General features: G+C 40.6%; 1 protein-coding gene across 5 annotated transcripts in view; it reads left to right on the top strand.

The window, feature by feature from the left end:
* The window catches only part of FAT1 (FAT atypical cadherin 1), a 331,353-nt gene that overhangs the window by 252,082 nt on the left and 59,108 nt on the right, over positions 1-20,163 (top strand). For all 5 annotated transcript variants that reach the window (XR_012232847.1, XM_073578882.1, XM_073578892.1 and 2 more), the window contains exons 10-13: positions 1,574-5,641; positions 6,337-6,533; positions 11,682-11,835; positions 18,392-18,625. Coding sequence is in view for 4 of the 5 variants with exons in the window: in XM_073578882.1 (XP_073434983.1) it covers positions 1,574-5,641; positions 6,337-6,533; positions 11,682-11,835; positions 18,392-18,625 (4,653 nt within the window). In the remaining variant the exon portion in view is untranslated. The remainder of the gene's footprint in view (positions 1-1,573; positions 5,642-6,336; positions 6,534-11,681; positions 11,836-18,391; positions 18,626-20,163) is intronic.

Genomic DNA, 20,163 nt, shown 5'->3' with positions numbered 1-20,163 from the left:
CCTGGTACTGAATGTTCAGCTTCTTTTCACATCAGTAGGGGTGAAGCTGCTTTACTCGTGAATGGCGACTGATTTAAATTGGTGGGGATGAGTGGCTGTGGGTCACCACCATTCTGATATTGATGACCAGTCATGAGGATAGTTCATCCACTTTAAGACTTATGTTTAAAATACGCACAAGGAAAACCTACAATTTGTATGTGAAACATGGGCTCTGATGGATGCCAACCAGTGGTGTCTGTCACCCCTAGAATATCGGATCCATTTAACGGTTAAGTCATGAGCTTTTTCATGCCCGATCTGTTAAACGAATGTAAGTAGTAGGCTATAATTCCATATACTATAATGGCATCTGTTTAGCACTTCAGTCATGAAAAGCTATTGAATAGCCCTTGCTAAATCCATTAAATGAATGCCTGTAAAGGATGTTATACAGAGGCATCCATCACCCATAGACTCTCATGTTAGAAAATGTATCTTATTTATTGGATGTTTTTTTACTGGCCCTCCTAATCTTTGTTTTGGCCTGTTACAGACTTTTACAAGCCAGACAGTAGCTAATTGGCCTATGTTATGTCTAGTCATAGATGGTGTACATTGGTAGCTTCTCTGGCAAACACACCAAATGTACGGCAAAAAAACGTGATCTAAAGCGAGCATCATTTATAAAAAAAAAAGTATTTTTATGACACAATTCACATCTCAAGCCTTCCTTTCTGTGTTGTTCATTATTACTTCTGTTGTTCTCTTCTTCTTTTCCTTTTGATCTACATCATCTGTTCCTTTGTTTCTCAGCCTAACAGTATTGGTAGTATTTGTGCAAACAATACGTATTCATTGGAAAATTGCAAAATAGTATTTTATTAAAAAAAATAAAAAACACCTCTTAATTCTAGCAGTGTTGCATTCATGAAAATAAACTTTTCAAACTGAATTTTTCTCTGAGGACATTGGTTCATACGTGTAGCTAGTGTTCTCTTTGATATCCAAGAAGTATCATTTCTCCTTGCGGAGAATGACATGCTAAGCATGTCGAGGTGAGGAGACTTAAAGCCGCAATGCTCCTCTGGGAAATATGTAATTATGCAAATTGTCTCTTCAGAGAGGAAGAGGACTAGAACTCTAGTGCCACCTATTGGAGGTAGCAATCCTAAAAGTCAATGTTGACCCTCTAACGAGCCTAGTTACATGACTTAGGATAAAAGCCAAGCCAGAATCTCCATTTGCAGACACTGTGTTTCGGGGTACTGCCCCTCATCAGTGCAAAGTGGGAGATCTGGCTTGGCTTTTATCCTAAGTCATGTAACTAGGCTCGTTAGAGGGTCAACATTGACTTTTAGGATTGCTACCTCCAATAGGTGGCACTAGAGTTCTAGTCCTCTTCCTCTCTGAAGAGACAATTTGCATAATTACATTGTTCTCTTTGAGTAACGTTGCATATTCATGTATTTCATTGAGAGTCTCAATATTCTTTGTGCAGTTGGTTATTCTGCTCTTTTTGCTAAAGCAGCCCACGTTTTATAGCTCATTATAAATTGATATTTCTTTCTTGTTCTTTTCTTTTACTTCCTAGGGAACACCGCAAATGCTTTTTCCATTGATCCAGTTTTAGGAATTATTAAGACAGCAAAAGAGCTTGATCGACACAGTCACGGTCAATATGAGTTGGTGATCAAGGCTTCAGACCATGGAACTCCTACAATGAGCCAGATAACATCTGTACATATTCTTGTCACTGTGTCCGATAATGCAGCCCCTAAATTTATGAAGAAAGAGTATTCAGTAGAAATAAGTGAATCAGCACGAATTGGAAGTTTTGTTGCAATGCTTTCCACATACAGCCAGTCTTCCGTTACATATGAGATAAAAAGTGGAAATGTAATGAACGCCTTTGAGGTTAATCCAAATTCTGGTGTGGTCATAACACATAAGCATCTTGATTTTGAGACTGTTGCATCTTATACACTCACTGTTCAAGCCACAAACATGGCTGGGCTATCTACAAACGTGACTCTCATTGTTCACATTCGGGATGAAAATGACAATTTTCCCATTTTTGTCCAAACAGACTATCGCGGTCTCATCAGTGAGTCTGCACCAGTCAACAGTGTCATCCTAACTGATGAAAACTTCCCTTTGGTTATTAGGGCTACGGATGCTGACAGAGAGGCAAATTCACTTCTTGTCTATCAGATTGTTGAACCTTCTGTCCACAAGTATTTTGCCATTGACTCCAGCACTGGTGCAATACGCTCTCTCACCAGGCTAGATTATGAGCAAACAAATATATTCCATTTTACCATTCAAGTGCATGATATGGGCTATCCCAGATTATTTGCAGAACATGCAGCCAATGTAACTATATATGTGGTAGACATCAATGACTGTGCTCCAGTGTTTTCTCAAGAAGTCTATGAAGCTTCCATCTTGATACCAACGTATAAAGGAGTGAAGGTGATTACAGTGAATGCAACAGATGATGATTCTGGATCTTTTTCTGAAATCATGTATTCTATAGTTGAAGGTAACATCGGCGATAAATTTGCTATTGACCACTTATCAGGAGTCATAACTGTCCAAAGCACAAGTCCATTAAGGAGTCGGTATGAACTGACCATTCGAGCTTCTGATGGACGATTCTCTAGTCTGGCCTATGTTAAGATTAATGTAAAGGAAAGCAAAGAAAGTTCCCTGAAATTCACTCAAGGCTCTTACTCAGCGTTAGTACAGGAAAATGCCACTCAGATAAAAACATTAACTGTTATTAGTGCGATTGGCAATCGTATCAATGAGCCTCTGTTTTTCCGTATCCTCAACCCAGACATCCGATTTAAAATTGGCCTCACCTCTGGTGTCCTTTCAACGACAGGAATACCCTTTGATCGGGAGCATCAGGATTTGTATGAAATAGTTGTGGAAATTACAGATGAACAGAAACCGCCAAGCGTTTCACATGTTTTTGTGAAAGTAACTGTTGAAGACATTAATGACAACATCCCCGTGTTTGTCAACCTTCCATATTATGCCATGGTTGCATTGGATGCTGAAATAGGTGATATCGTTCGCTATGTTACTGCTGTGGACAAAGACATTGAAAGAAATGGAGAAATACATTACTATCTAAAAGAACATTCACAAAATTTCCAGATTGGGCCATCTGGTGCAATATCATTAAAAAAGCAATTTGATCCTGATGCATTTAATAAGGAATACTTTATAACGGTAGTAGCAAAAGATGGAGGAAGCCCATCGTATTCAGCAGAGATTGTTGTCCCAATTACAGTAATGAATAAAGCAATGCCAGTTTTCGAGAAGCCTTTTTACAGTGCAGTGATTGCCGAAAATGCTCAGCTCCACAGTCCTGTTGTGCATGTGCAAGCCAACAGCCCAGAAGGCCTTCGAATAATATACAGCATCACAGATGGTGATCCGTTCAGTCAGTTTAATATTAACTTCAACACAGGTGTAATTAACGTTATAGCTCCCCTTGATTTTGAGTCGCATCCAGCATATAAACTCAGAGTTCGAGCAACAGACTCTGTCACAGGAGCACACGCAGAAGTTTTTGTTGATATCATTTTAGAAGATGTGAATGATAATTTACCGATGTTTCAGCAGAAAACGTATGTTGCCACCTTGTCGGAGGCATCAGTCATTGGAACATCTGTTGTACAAGTAAAGGCCACGGATGCAGATTCTGGACAAAATAAAGCCATTTCATATCAAACTGTAAGCAATCATGGGAATAGTTCTCAGTTTTTCCATATCGATAGCAATACTGGGTTGATAACTATTGCAAAACCATTAGACTATGAATATTTAAATGAATATACCTTCCTTGTCCGGGCAGTTGACAATGGAGTCCCTATTTTAAGCAGTGATGCTACCATACGCGTTTTTGTGGTTGACCTTAATGATAACCCCCCAGTATTCACCCAGCAAATCTATGAAGCCAAAATAAGTGAGCATTCAAGACAAGGAAGCTTTGTAACAAGTGTAAAAGCTACAGATCCTGATACTACAGATGCTGAAAAGTTGGAATATTCAATAATTTCTGGAAATGAAGATATTAATTTTATTATTGACGTTAAAATGGGAGCAATTACTGTTTCACATTTAAAGAAAGAGATGATGCGACCATTGTACATCCTGAACGTTTCCATTTCTGATGGTGTTTTTAGAAGTTCTGCTCAGGTCCATATTGCTGTAATAAGTTCTAACTTACATAACCCTACATTTGCACAAAATCAATATGAAGTGGAGCTCTCGGAAAATTCCCCAGTGCGAACCCTTGTGACTGAGCTTAATGCTGTAGATGAGGACTCGGGGATTAATGGACAAGTAACTTACCATATTCTTAATGAATTTGCTAAGGACAGTTTTTACATAAATGAGAAAGGACAGTTATTTACAGCAGAGAAGCTGGATAGAGAGAGTCCCGCTAATAAAGTCATCCCTATAAGTATAATGGCTAAAGATGGCGGTGGAAAAGTTGGATTCTGTGTTGTTAATATCATTTTAACAGACCACAATGATAATGATCCCAAATTCCGCTCTACTGAGTATAAACTAAGTATTCCATCAGATGTACCTCGAGGGACTTCGATTGTTAGAATTCTAGCATCTGATATTGATGAGGGGGCTAATGCTGATATATCATACATCCTTGAGGCCAAATCTGAAAGTATAGAAGAAAACTTTGAAATAAACCAATATTCTGGCATCATAACCACTAAAGAAAGCTTGGTTGGCTTAGAAGATGAAGTCTTCCCATTTTTTGTGAAGGCATCTGATGGAGGATCACCACCAAGAGAAAGCATTGTCCATGTTTCTGTTATCATTCTTCCACCTGAAGTGCAGTTACCCAAGTTTTCAGAGCCTTTTTATACTTTGAGCATTTCTGAAGATGCCCCTGTTGGTACAGAGCTTGATTTTATCAGGGCAGAAAATAACCAGCCTATTATATATCATCTTGTAAAAGGAAACACACATGAAAGTAACGTTGATGACATTTTTGTGATAGAGAAACAGAATGGCCGACTAAAACTTGAAAAGCAATTGGATCACGAAACCACAAAATGGTACCAGTTTTCAGTGTTGGCTCAAAATATTCATGGCGATCACGAGGTAATTTCTTCTGTGGATGTTAGCATCCAGGTTAAAGATGCTAATGACAATAAACCTGTTTTTGAGGCAAACCCCTATGAGGCTTTCATTGTAGAAAACCTTCCTGGAGGAGCTAAGGTCATCCAGGTGAAAGCTGTTGATTCGGATTCAGGACTGAACGGACATGTTTCCTATATGTTGGCACCTGCACAGGATCCGCAAGAAATTGAAGATCTTTTCTCAGTAGACTTGGAAACTGGTTGGGTTACTACGCTTGGTGAGCTTGACCATGAGAGTAGGAACAAATACAACATTATAGTGGTGGCCTATGATCACGGTGATAAAGTGCTGTCATCATCTACCATAATTGAAGTTACTGTGATGGACGTGAATGATAATCCGCCACGCTTCAGTGCAGAAATATACAAAGGCACAGTCAGTGAGGATGACCCTCCAGGTGGAGTAATTGCCATCTTGAGTACAACTGATGATGATTCTGAGGATATACATAAAGAAGTCACAATGTATATTACAGGTAAGAACTTTAACTTTTATCTTATATGATAGTAGAAATCATTGATTATGTTTGACTACTTTTCTCTTGTAGTATATATTCCGTTACAGCCCACATACTGTCCTTGAAACCTAAGGTTATGCTGTTTAGCTAATTACCATTGGTGAAAAACAAAGTTTTTGGGAATGCAGACTATATTTCATTTCTGCTGCCTCATTCTTAATTTCCAAAAGCTCTGTGCGCCCCCTCATCACAACCCTTGAGCTTTGAGCAGCTTTGTCTTTGTCTCCCAGTCTGTGCAGCAGATCATCATTTCTCACATTTCTCATCCTTATCTACTTTCAACATATGATAATTAGTGATATTTTCATTAGCTTTGCAACCAGAACCGCATTATTTATTGTTAAAATGTTAATCAATGTAACGCCACATAATGCCTATGATGGTGATTCGTCAAGGACCAGTGATTATTTCTGCATATTTATTCCCAGATCTTCAGTTCTTAGACCTCAATATTTATGTTCTTGCAAAATGTAATTACTGAGGCATTCACAAAGAGCACTATTGAAAAAACACGTCCGATAACCTAATGAGATAGCAGGAATTCCAGTTATGTTCTCTCTCCTTTTCCTGCACCCAAGAATGTTGTTGTTTGTCTAAATTGTACGTTAGTGTTTTTAGATTAGAGAGCGAGTGATTCATGTTTCCTGTTCTAGGAGGGGATCCACTTGGGCAGTTTGCGATTGAGAACTTGCAGCAGGAATGGAAAGTGTATGTTCGAAAGCCACTTGACAGAGAAGTAAAGGACAATTATCTACTAAACATAACTGCTACAGATGGACTTTATGCCAGCAGAGCAGTGGTGGAAGTGAAAGTCCTCGATGCCAATGACAATAGCCCGGTTTGTGAAAAGGTACATTTATATGTATGTATTGTCATAATCTTGTCAGATGACCATACACATTGGATCGGAATAGATTGATCGGTAGAACAGCCGGTGACTGAATGACTGCCTAGTGAATGATTTGCAAAATAGCAAAAGTAAGATCTCCTATGGACAAAAGATTTTTCTGACAGGTATCAGCAAAAAAATCAAAACATGGCCCAAGTCTGAAGTTACCCAATTTGCTTCAGTATAATTCATTCATGTTGCCACTCTATTCGTTGTCTATGGGGCTGAAGGATACAGCCGATCACCATGCTGTACTGCAGTCATGCAGAGGGGAGATATGGGGGCTTGGGACCCCTACTCTAGTAATTAAGAGCATTCTGTACTGAAACCCCCAACAATCAGGCATGTATTAACTAACTCCTGTACAATTGATAAATGTCCCAACGTTTTTCTTTTTATTGTACCACTGGAGTGGCGTTACTAATGAAAGGTCCCTGCACTTTACTCTTACATTTACCATCTGCCTTTTTTTGCTGTTATCAGCACCGCTGCTGTCTGCCCCAAGAAGGTTGTGACCTGATGGATTGCTCAGTGTTTGCTGGAGGAGCCAGAGGTCACATTTCAATGCAAGTCTGGGACCTCGCTATGGCTCTAATAGATTTAGATTGAACGCTTGTTACTGTTACTTCTGACTTCCTGCCAGTCAGAAGTTGTCACAAAATGGCGGATCAGGACCAAAGAAGCACCAGGAAGAGCTGAAGATGGCGGGTAGTGAGTATTATATTAGGAGCAGGACTGTGGATTCAGAGTCATGGAGTTGGAGTCTGTGTCCATTTTAGTGGAGTGGGAGCTGTTGGTATAAAATGGACCGACTCTGACTCCTAAATATATAATAAATTGGGTACAGTAGTTCAGTAGAGGATGTGCTGTAAATATTTTCATAATAATTTGAGAAAGTTACAAAATGTCCTATAAATGTCTGTTCTGTTCCTGATCTAAGGATCTGTGCTTTTAGTGGACATGAATCTGTGCTGCACTTTATGCACATGCTCAGTAGTGACCAGTGCTGTGGAGTCATAGAGGTGATGAATCTGTGCTGCACTTTATGTACATGCTCAGTAGTGACCAGTGTTATGGAGTCATAGATGAGATGAATCTGTGCTGCACTTTATGTACATGCTCAGTAGTGACCGATGCTGTGGAGTCATAGAGGAGATGAATCTGTGCTGCACTTTATGCACATGCTCAGTAGTGACCGATGCTGTGGAGTCATAGATGAGATGAATCTGTGCTGCACTTTATGCACATGCTCAGTAGTGACCAGTGCTGTGGAGTCATAAAGGAGATGAATCTGTGCTGCACTTTATGCACATGCTCAGTAGTGACCAGTGCTGTGGAGTCATAAAGGAGATGAATCTGTGCTGCACTTTATGCACATGCTCAGTAGTGACCAGTGTCGTGGAGTCATAGAGGAGATGAATCTGTGCTGCACTTAATGTACATGCTCAGTAGTGACCAGTGCTGTGGAGTCATAGATGAGATGAATCTGTGCTGTGCTTTATGTACATGCTCAGTAGTGACCAGTGCTGGGGAGTCATAGAGGAGATGAATCTGTGCTGCCATTTATGTGCATGCTCAGTAGTGACCGATGCTGTGGAGTCATAGAGGAGATGAATCTGTGCTGCACTTTATGCACATGCTCAGTAGTGACCAGTGCTGTGGAGTCATAGAGGAGATGAATCTGTGCTGCACTTTATGTACATGCTCAGTAGTGACCGATGCTGTGGAGTCATAGATGAGATGAATCTGTGCTGCACTTTATGCACATGCTCAGTAGTGACCGATGCTGTGGAGTCATAGATGAGATGAATCTGTGCTGCACTTTATGCACATGCTCAGTAGTGACCAGTGCTGTGGAGTCATAGATGAGATGAATCTGTGCTGCACTTTATGTACATGCTCAGTAGTGACCAGTGCTGGGGAGTCAAAGAGGAGATGAATCTGTGCTGCACTTTATGTACATGGTCAGCAGTGACCAGTGCTGTGGGGTCGTTGTGGAGATGACTCTGTGCTGCACTTTATGTACATGCTCAGTAGTGACCGGTGCTATGGAGATGTAGATGAGATGAATCTGTGCTGCTCTTTATGTACATGCTCAGTAGTGACCAGTGCTGGGGAGTCATAGAGGAGATGAATCTGTGCTGCACTTTATGTACATGCTCAGCAGTGACCAGTGCTGTGGGGTCATTGTGGAGATGACTCTGTGCTGCACTTTATGTACATGCTCAGTAGTGAGGCCGTGCTATGGAGATGTAGATGAGATGAATCTGTGCTGCACTTTATGTACATGCTCAAATGACCAGTGCTGTGGAGTCATAGATGAAATGAATCTGTGCTGCACTTTATGTACATGCTCAGTAGTGACCAGTGCTGTGGAGTCATGGATGAGATGAATCTGTGCTGCACTTTATGCACATGCTCAGTAGTAAGGCCGTGCTGTGGAGTCATAGATGAGATGAATCTGTGCCGCACTTTATGCACATGCTCAGTAGTGACCAGTGCTGTGGTCGTAGATGAGTTGAATCTGTGCCGCAGTTTATGTACATGCTTAGTAATGACCAGTGCTGTGGAGTTGTATTTGAGATGAATCTGTGCCGCACTTTATGTACATGCTTAGTACTGACCAGTGCTGTGGAGTCGTAGTTGAGATGAATCTGTGCCGCACTTTATGCACACGCTTAGCGTGACCAGTGCTGTGGTCGTAGATGAGATGAATCTGTGCTGTGCTTTATGTACATGCTCAGTAGTGACCAGTGCTGGGGAGTCGGACTTCAACGAAATTGAGGAGTGAGTCAGCGGTTTGGCTTACCGACTCTACAGCCCTGATTAGGAGCAGGGACTTTATGTTAGTTGCACCACTCCATCGCTGCAATAAAAAAAAAACCCTACAGTGGTGCTTTAAAGGAAAACTATAACTTCACACCATGTTCGCAAGTAGATAGTAAAATAATTGAGAGTCCTCAGAGGCTGATATATTTTAATGGCTAACTGAAAAGATAACAGCATTTTAAGACTACTTAGGTCTCCTCATCAAATGTATTCAATTTAGCCATTAAAAGGTATCAACTGAGGACTCTGGATTTTGATTATTTTTTATTTCACATTGAAAATGTTTCAGCCTGAAGAACCTTTGATATGCTGGAGATATTGATAAATGTGAGGTTATTTATATTTATTTATTTTGATTTTATTTTTTATTGCTTGGTACGTATGTGCAAAGCTTAGCTTTGCTCTCTTCCCGACGCTGCTGGGCATACCCAAGAAGCAGCTACTCCACATTGAACCTCAGTACAATGACAGGTACATTAAGGGCTGATTTTTTTTTTTCTGGCATAAAGCATTTGCTAAAATGATTGCACAGCATGCACTTTGCTGAAAGTTATATTTCCAAGGAAATAAACAGAAATAACTGATGAATACAAATGTTCCTGAAACATGAGAACGTCAAATTTAAATATTTAAATGTGTATTATCCATTAAGATGCCCTTGTACAGCACAATATGGATAATATTGTAGTATGCCCCATTGGATTAATAGTGTTAATTAGCTTATAAAAAGATATAATGGAAAAGGGACTAAAAGAAAACAGAGGTCCGGCGCCTGCGCACTGCAGAATTCTGCTCTGCCCTCAACATGGCAGAGCAGTGCGCCTGCGTCGCAACCACTACAGGAAGGGAAGAAGAGGACGGCATCGTATGAAGATGGGAGGCGCCGGACCACAACACCAATCGGAACCCCCCCCCCCCCCCCCCCCGGTGAGTATAATCTAACTCTTTTTTCTTATGTTTCAGGTTACATCGGGGGCTTATCTACAGCATTACAGAGTGCTGTATATAGGCCCCTGATGTCGGTGCCGGCAGCTCATATTCCAAAAAGAGGTGTGACAGATTCCCTTTAACTGTCAAGTTTTCTACACCTGTATGTTTCCGATGTCTCTGGATGCATTCATACTGTTTTTGTGGTGTATGGTTAGACAATGTGTAGGAACATCTCCAGATGAATGTAGCTAACATGTCCATTATGCCTTAACTGTTGGTGGACCACCCAGTTACTTAAAATGTCTGGCTGTCCTGCACATAATGATGCAATTAATGTTTTGTAATATCGCTGAAGAGTCAACAGCCGCAGAATTGGGCAACACCGTGTGCCCCTATAATGGGGTGGCAGAATGTACAGTAGCCGAACCCCTCTAGTCTTCATTCCAGGTACAGTGTTGCCTTAATTTGGTCATGAAACCAGTAGCACGGCTATTTATCCAAAGTGTCTCCGAAGCCATTTTTTAACATGACAATACCAGGTCGCTTGTCGCTCGTGCTATTGTGAGCAGCCTGCATAGCCTAAACATGCTACCATGGCCTGCATCATCTCTGAACTTGTCTACTATTGAGCAAACCTATAACGACATTATCGGGCAATTGCAAAGGAAGCTGTCAGCAGCGGATCTTGATGATTTTCGTGCCCAAGTGCATTCAGAGTGGCAGAACATTCCTCAGGCAACCATTATTGTTTCCATGCCAAGGTATTCTTGCACATGGCTCTCGTACGCGATACTGAATAATTCAAGATGTTTTGAAAATTGTTTCCATTTTTCATCATTTGCAGATCATTAATAGGCCCATCAATCCAGAGATTTCCATGGACTTCATGCCTTTTCCTGCTTGCTGTTACACTTTCATTGCTGAGGATTGAAAATTTCCTCCCCCCCCATTATCAGTAAATAAATGAATGTCAAACTGCATAAAAGTTAGATCCTGTGTATCATGAAAAGAAAAGGCAACAATTATTTCAGTATCAAATGAGAAAAAAATGATAGAGCCCTGTATGAAACAACCCGGGTCATGAACAGTGGAAAATGGCCTGGTCCTGATTTATTATTGACCCAATAGATGTTATAGCTCTACAAAATGTGCATCGCTTTACTCTTTACTGTGTAGAATTAACAGTTGGGTAGCTTCTTTGCTAACATAATTATTTTGTTTTGATCCCTAAGGCTGAGCAACCCCTTTATTTCTGACCTTGCTTGGTTCTGTGGACCCATAAAACTTGACATAAAAAGACATTAATTATTAATGACATTGTCAAATGTGCCTCTACCGTTATTTTTGTAGGATTCTTATTCTGAGACCATATCTGAAGATGCCCTTTCCGGGAAGCTAATCCTTCAAGTTTCAGCCAGCGACGCAGACATTCGCTCTAATGCGGAGATCATTTACACATTGCACGGACCCGGCTCTGAGAAATTTCACCTCAATCCATTTACAGGTGAGTTCCAGAAAAGTAATAAATTCTCCGCTCTTAGCTGTGACCTTTTAATTATGTCTTACAGACATCATTACTGCTAATTCTTTTCAGAGAGACGTCAGACATAATTTCCTGCTGCAGGAATAGTCACTTAATTGCGTGAATTGTATTAATTGCGGAACTAAATAGACTTGTGTAAATCCGATATTAAAAATGGAAAAAGGGAAAAAAACAATGAGCGCTCGTTTTCGGCTCATAAAACCTTGACCTTGTTTTTATTTTATGATTGCCTTTTTTTTTTTAGGTAGTTTAACCATAGTTTCAGGAGCAAAATACACAAAAATGCTCTTTTTTCCTCCTATTTGTTTTTATTCATTTTCTATTTTTTTTATTTTATTTTCTATACATGATTTTGGGGACGGACATCTTGCCTTGTGTTCTGTTAAATACAACATTTAGAGATCTGCTCTGGGGCATCTGAATGGGCGGTAGGAAGCAATGGACAAGAAATGTGGATTGATTTCTACATATGATTTGAGATCTGGGCAGAGGTTATTGTGCAGGGAGGAGGAGGAGGTGAGCTGTAGCCATCACCTACTGTCAATAATGGATCCTGTGTTATCTTTATGTGCCTTTTATTTTACAACTTCTGAGAAGCTCTACAGAGGGACGGTCAGCTTTTATTATTGGGCTAACTAAAAGGCCAGAGATAAAAAAAAAACAAAAAAAAACATTTTTTTTTCTATTTAGTACTATGGAAAATTCAAAGAACAAAATACCAAAATCTGTTAAAAATCTTGATCTAAACAATAGACTATTTTCTGTAGACTCATGCTGTCACATCTAGATTCAGAACACATGGTGCTTTATTAATAATCATTGTAGGGTAAAAGGCCTACAGAAACCTATAGAGGCCTATCAGGAGTAACCTGTTACTGTCAGGTGTTTTACCATGGGCACTTTATCCAGCACTATTACATTTTTCACTATGGGCCTAAGAACTAACAATCAGGTGGTTTCTAACTACTTGCTTGTGTACCCAGCCCTGGTCTCGTCCGGCAATTCAGCAGCTTCCACTGATGTCACATCGACATAGCAGTGGCTTCTCTCCCTTTCTGCTCTGTTGATGGGGTGTGACTGCTGACATCATGCTGATTGACAGCCAGATCCCCCTGACTAGCTATGGGGAACCGGCTATCAATCAGCATGATGTCGACTGTCACACCCTGTCCACAGAGCAGCCTGGCTGCATAAGAGGTTCTTTGTTGACATGGAGCAACTGAATCCCCAGCAGGATTGATCAGTGATCACGCTGAGCCGGCGCTGGGTAGAACAAGCAGGTTGCCTCTGTTAGCAACTCTCTTGCCTGTTAGTTTTTAAACTCATAGCAAGAAAAAAAGTCCTTGTCAACTCCTTTTAAAGGAGATATCAACCCCAAATCTGACCCCCCCCTCCCCTGAGCTCAGCTGTTACTAGTGGCGGCAAGATGTTTTCGGATGCTGCTGGAACACAGCATCACATCAGTGGATCTGTAGTAGACATTATGTGATCAGTATAGACATTATGGAGTTCCAGCAGCATCAGAAAACTTCTGGCTTTTTCAATAATTATCGACAGGGGTGCCAGTTGTTTCACCTCCACAATCAGATATTGATGGCCAATCCTAAGGATAGACCATCAGTAAAAAGTAGTGGCTAACACTTTAAGGAACATCACTCACCAGATTTCACAATAAGAACTATATGCATTACCGAATAAACTTCTTAGACCTGATAAGGCTGACTGTCTTACTTTGAAAACTCATGTCAAAACTTTTGCATATTTCAGATATTAGCTAGCCTGTACTGTGTATTCGTAATGTTATGCAGACATTCTTACATCGATTTTCAAAGTAAGAAGCCCAGTTTCACCAGGTTTAAGAGATCTATTCAGTAAGTTTTTGTATCATGAACTCTGATGACAGATCCACTCTAAGTGCAGATACTTCAGAATGTACAATTAAACTGTTACTTGTTTCCACTCAGTTGAGCTTTAGTGAGCATTGAGAAGATATGAGCAGGTAGTTAATTTCTTTCTCACCCAATGATTTCTTGCTTTTCAAATTTCAAAAATAAAAAAGATGGAAATAAAGGCTTCTGTTTGTCTGATTGATTTTGACGCGCCCGAGGGGCCGTGGGATTCTCTGTACCGAGCCCGTTAACTTCAATGGGAGATATCACAGTGGCGGTGACCCGGTCCGTGGCCCCAGGCGGTCATGTAAAAGGAGTAGAATAGGATGGGGATTAAGTTTAGTGATTCGTGACGCCAGTTGGAGTGTTCGACTGTAATATAGCCGGCACTGCAGATGATCCCTGGAGGAGTAGATGGTGATGACAGTGCAGATGTTAAACCCTCTCCAACCAGGGCAGACCCCCAGAGATTGTGATGCAAGTAGAAGGCACGGAGTAATAAGGCAGGAGACAAGTCACTTTATCATTTACTGTAGTTCAGGTACAGTTCAGAGGAGATATTACAACTCTCACCAGGGTACAGTCTGCTCTGGAGAATGGGAGTTATCTATCCCCGCTGTGACTCAGTGTAACGTCCTTCTATTCTAATCCCTTCTGGGACCAAGGCTTCCCGGAGTTTAGAACTTCCCAGTATTGCCTCTACTCACTGTGTATTTCGCCTTCAGCAACTTGCAGCGTGAATCCTGTGTGAAGCAGCTCAAGTTCCCACTTGCACTATCCTTCACTGATCCTAGGTTATTGCAGTATTTCTGAAGGAAAACACTTTTCTGCTGGTCGTACAATCTCTGAAAGCATGGATGGTCTAGGGGCTGGTCCCTGATGCTTCTTAGCTCTCACTCCTGGATCGAGCACATCTAAACATGGCCTCCAAGACGTTTTTCCTCCTTCTTGTTCACTGAAAACAACAACTCGGCCCCTCCCCCTCCCAGTTAGGGTATGTCTGCAAAGCTCTCAGCTTCAGACAAGTGAGGCAAATTGTGTGTGTGTGTTGTGGTCTCTAGCAGAGAAAGCATAACTCCCATTGCTCACAAAACACATGCAAAACAGTACATATTTAACCCTTTTGTAGCGGTAAAGATGCAGGGCGCCACAATTTTGTTTTACACTGAGTATAATTAAGCATGTCTCTTCTGAGGAGGGGAAAAATGTAGGTGTATTGTGTGAGTGCCCAGTAGGAAATGGTGAAAAAGCTTCTTGGCGGGAGTGAAAAATTGTCTACAATACAAAGTTTAGCCACATGATAATGACTGACAATATCAGCTTATTCCTTTAATTGCAGGAAGAAAAAAATTTTAAAGCAATTTTCTTTTACTTCCATTTTGTTTGGGAATCATCAGTGCATGTTGGGGAGCTCCAGCTGCATTTCATCAGGGGCCATGGCTGGGGTCACTGCCATAGATGCTTTGTCCACCCTGAAATGAAGCATCATCAGTGACGTCTGTTTCAGAGGCTGAGCTAGTCCCTGCTTTACTGACCATGCACCTGTTGTCAATTCTGATGCACACTCTGTATGCCCTCCCTACTCACAGTGCTACATTCCTTTGGATGTGCAAGTGACAGTGCGCTGCGTCGCCAGCTCTAATGAGAAAAGACCGGTTGGCAAAAGAGCTCCTCCTGCTTGACCAACAACTGTTTCACCTGAAGTCACAAAGCATAGAGGCTGTCATTCAAGAAAGAGGAATATAGTGAAAAAAATTGATCTGCTCTCAAAAAAGTAGAGTAAGCGAGGTGCTGAGGGAGCAGGTTGTTAGCCTAATAAGTACATAGACTGCTGCAATGGTGTGGGATGCGCCTTCTTACCCCACACCAGCGTTTTCCTTTGGATTAGGAAATTATGCCTCTCTAACTGCAACTTTGAAACAGCACTCTGCAAAGATGGGTCAAAACGTCCTTTATATAGCAATGTCGCTTGCACTTTATTGGATTTACAGTTGCGGGAAAAGTGTTTGCCCCTTCCTGATTCCCTATTCTTTCGCATGTTTGACACACTTTAAATGTTTCAGATCACCAAACAAATTTAAATATCAGACAAAGATAGCACAATTAATCACAAATAAAGGTCAGGACTTTGACTAGGCCACTCCAAAGTCTTAATTTTGTTTCTCTTAAACCATTCAGAGGTGGACTTGCTGGAGTGTTTTGGATCATTGTCCTGCTGCATAATCCTAGTGTGCTTCACCTTGAGGTCATGAACAAATAGCCCTGTACATTCTCCTTCAGGATTTTTTGGTAGACAGCAGATTTCATGGTTCAATTTATCACAGCAAGTCTTCCAGGTCCTGAAGCAGCAACACTGCCCCAGGCCATCACACTACCACCACTATATTTTACTGTTGATATGATATTCTTTTTCTGAAATGCTGTGTTACTTCTACATCTGTTGTAATGGGACATGCACCTTCCATAAAGATCAACTTTTGTCTTGTCAGTCTTGTCAGTCCACAGAGTATTCTTCCAAAAGTCTTGGGGATCATCAAGATGTTTTCTGTCAAAACTGAAATGAGCTTTTATGTTCTTAATGCTCATCAGTGATTTTCACCTTGGAACTGGGCTACTTTTGCCTAGCCTCTTTCTTATGATGGAGTCATGAATACTGATCTTATCTGAGGCAAGTGAGGCCTCCAGTTCTTTTGGATGTTGTTGTGGGGTCTTTTGTGACCTATTGGATGAGTCATCGCTGCGCTCTTGGGGTAATTTTTGTTGGCCGAGCCACTCTTGGGAAAGTTCACCACTGTTCCATGTTTTCACCACTTGTGGATAATGGCTCTCACTGTGGTTTGTTGGAGTCCCCAAAGCTTGAGAAAAGGCTTTATAACCTTTTCAAGACTGATGGATCTCAATTACGTTGTTTCTCATTTTTTCCAGAATTTATTTGGATCACAGCATGATGTGTAGGTTTTGAGTATCTTTTGGTCTACTTCACTTTGTCAGGCAGGTCCTATTTAAGTAATTTCGTGATTGAGAACGTGTGTGGCAGTAATAAGGCCTGGGTGTGGCTAGGAAATTTGAACTCTGCTTCTCAAAGTTGTGATAAACCACAGTTAATTTATGTTTTAAGGAGGGAGGGGCAATCCCTTTTTCACGCAGGGCCCTGTAGGTTTTGATTTCCTTTTCCCTTAATAATAAAAAACCTTCATTTATAAACTGAATTTTATGTTTACTTATGTTATCTTTGTCTGATATTTAAATTTGTTTATTGATCTGTAACACTTAAGTGTGACAAACATGCAAAAGAATTGGAAATCAGGAAGGGGGCAAATGTTTTTTCACACAACTGTATATTATTCACTTCGCATCTATGTATGTACATAATTGAATAAATAATCACCTTGCAACTAATGCTTGGAGAGTGTAGTGGATATTTCTACAAGTGAAGCATGTAGAGGCAGCATTGGTCAAGGAATAGAGCTGGAGTGACAGAGGCTACAGATTTGCAAGTTATGCTTAAGAACTATTTGTGCATCAATTCAAACACTCAATAACAGAGGAAAGACAGACTTGCTACATGTGCATATAAATAGGATGAGGTGTGAAATCCTGCTAACAGATTCCCTTTAACTGATCTTAATTATGTCTACTGTAGCAAAGGAATTGATTTCAAATGATGAAGATGTGCTTTAATTTAGAAACCTTTATGGAACATGTTTTATTATTTTAGTCTGTTGTTGTAGTGAATATGTATAGTCATTTTTTTCATGGTTCTTTCTTGATCAAAGGGATATGGAATTGGAATAGACTCGATCGACTCTTCTCACGGCGTGGTGCAGGTCACCGAGTATGTTATAGTCTTCTCTAGTAACGAGACATTGGCAAGTTTAATAATATTCTCCCACAGCTTATAATTATAATTTCCATACCTTATTCCCCAACATAAAATGATTTGAAATTTTCCAACACAGTAATAATCAAATTGAACAGATAAGCAGCAATGGAAAAATATAAAACCTAGTTCAGACGGACCGACTGGAAGCTGGCAGCTCAGGGCAAATGACCTTTCTCCAAACTACAAAAATGATAAGTTGGCGGCTGTACTTTGTATGTAGTCAGTGTTGTATCGGAATAAGAAAAATAATAAATGCTAAAAATGAATAATTCACTGCTGGCATTCTTGATAGTATTTAGTTCCATCTCGTATTGAAATATCTTGACACATTAAAACTTTTAATGTTCTCCAGTTCTTCACCGAATAATTTTGTTTCTACAGACTTTTCTGACTTGTTAAAATGAAGGCGCTCTGCACAAAATACCGGCTAGTAAGATGATTCTTTAAGGAAAGTCTACATCAGCTGTAATAAATTGATTAGCTCTGGTTTATGCATGCATATGCATAAAGGTTAGCATAACTCACCCCGCAATGCTATGAGGATTTAGAAAGCTAAAGTAAGCACACTTAAGGGAATGTATTTTGGTAGTAATAGCTTTCCTACTAATAATATGATGTATCATGGCTGAGATTAAAGCCAAGGCGGTTTCTGATGCTTTGCTCTAAAGGGCTCAGCTTAAGGCAGAATTGTGCTTTGGACTTTTCTTCACTTTTCGACTGGTAAGATTTTTCTATTTTTCTTCAGGTGAATTAAAGACCTCCTCGCTCCTTGACCGAGAGATCCAGGAAGCCTACCACCTCTCGGTAAAAGCGACAGATGGAGGTGGTAATTTCTGTGAAGTTAATGTGGAGTTGACTTTGGAAGATGTAAATGACAATGCCCCGGAGTTTTCTGCAGACCCTTACACGGTCACCGTGTTTGAGAATACCGAGCCCAAGACCCCAGTCACCAGAGTACAGGCAATCGATGCGGATGCAGGTAATGTATTTTGCAACCTCTGGACACAGTGTTGGCTCGTTGTTTTTTTTCTGTAATTTTTAACGACTGCACAAAAGTCCTCAAACATTTCCTTTCTAAAGAACCCCCCAAACCATTTTTAATCTAAGCCATTTTTTTCATGTTGTCAGGTGGGTTCAAAAGTGCTGGAGGTGTTAAGCCTATCAGTAATATTCTTAAAAGTAATCTGGCTTTTGAGACCTAATCTAAGAGCAGCCTCATGTAGAAGCAGAGACTCTGACTCCAGCGATGTGTCACTTACTGAACTGCATTCTGTAGTTTTATTAGCAGGAGATGATCATTAGTTAGCGTGCTTCCTAGTAGTCCTTCATATTCATGAACTAGGCATAGCCCAGCCCCATCACTGATTGGCAGCTTGTGTGTATGCTGTACATGGGCAGAAAGCTGCCAATCAGAGGTGTGGGCGGGGTTTCTCCAGCACTAAGCAATCTGAACACTGCTAAATCTGAAGCCGAAAAAACAGTGATTTTATCAAAATGACAGAAAGCAGCCCAGTAACAGAATCTTTGCTTCCTATGTACTATGTTGTTAAAGTGTTTGTCCCATGATCTGTATTTAGGAGGGCACTGTTCCCCTGCCTCCTGCTTGTCGGGAGCAGTGTGCTACTGAATGATTGACAGTTTTGACAAGTAGCTTTGTTGCGGCACTTTCCTAACTTTGTGTTCTCTGATGATGTTATATGAGGCTGCATCGGAGAAGCACGGGGGAAACTGCAGTTAGCTAGATCCAGTGATCCGGCAGCCTTTGCATGCTGTATAGTGAAGTGCTTGCAAGCACACAATCCAGCCACCTCTGATAGAAAGCAGAGGTGGCCATCAAGCTGTAAACTAATTTTTAATGAAAAGAAAAAAAAATCGGCACTCCAACCCATAAAAAAATACAAAATTTTATTCGGCTATTTGGGCTATGTTAAAATGTAGAAACAACCTGACGCGTTTCTGTTGTGCTAAAAGCACCCTTAGTCATAGGTATCAGGGTACATAGGGTGCTTTTAGCGCACCAGAAACGCGTCAGGTTGATTCTACATTTTAACATGGATCAAATAGCCGAATAAAATTTTGTATTTTTTTATGGGTTGGAGTGACGATTTTTTTCTTATCTTTTCTTTGGATCCATGCTGTGCTCACCAGCGAAACGTGCACCCACCTGTGCAAGATTGGACCCTGCCCAGAGTGGCTTTCATGTGGATACAATGCAAGCTCCCAGTCCTCTCACTCCTGTAATTTTTAATATCTCTCTGTTCTTGACAAACGTAGAGTATTTTTAAAAGGATGAAAGTTGGACTTTTTTTATTTTCTTGCAAGCACTTTGACATTTTTTCCATTAAAGAAAATGAGACAGCCACTTTGAACAGCGTATTGAACATATCTGAGCCAGTCAGAGAAATCTTACTAAAATGCAAACCAAATAAATTGAAAAGGGGGTGTGCAGTTGTTCAAAAGTGGTTAAACTCGTGAAATTGCAAAAAAACAAAAAAACACTATTATATAGTAAAATAT

The sequence above is a fragment of the Dendrobates tinctorius genome, unplaced genomic scaffold (assembly GCF_039654945.1).
Source record: "Dendrobates tinctorius isolate UK_male_01 unplaced genomic scaffold, ASM3965494v1 ptg000008l, whole genome shotgun sequence".
NCBI lineage: Eukaryota > Metazoa > Chordata > Amphibia > Anura > Dendrobatidae > Dendrobates > Dendrobates tinctorius.
The sequence above is the reverse complement of the archived record's forward strand: the minus strand, read 5'-3'. Positions and strand labels throughout refer to the sequence as shown.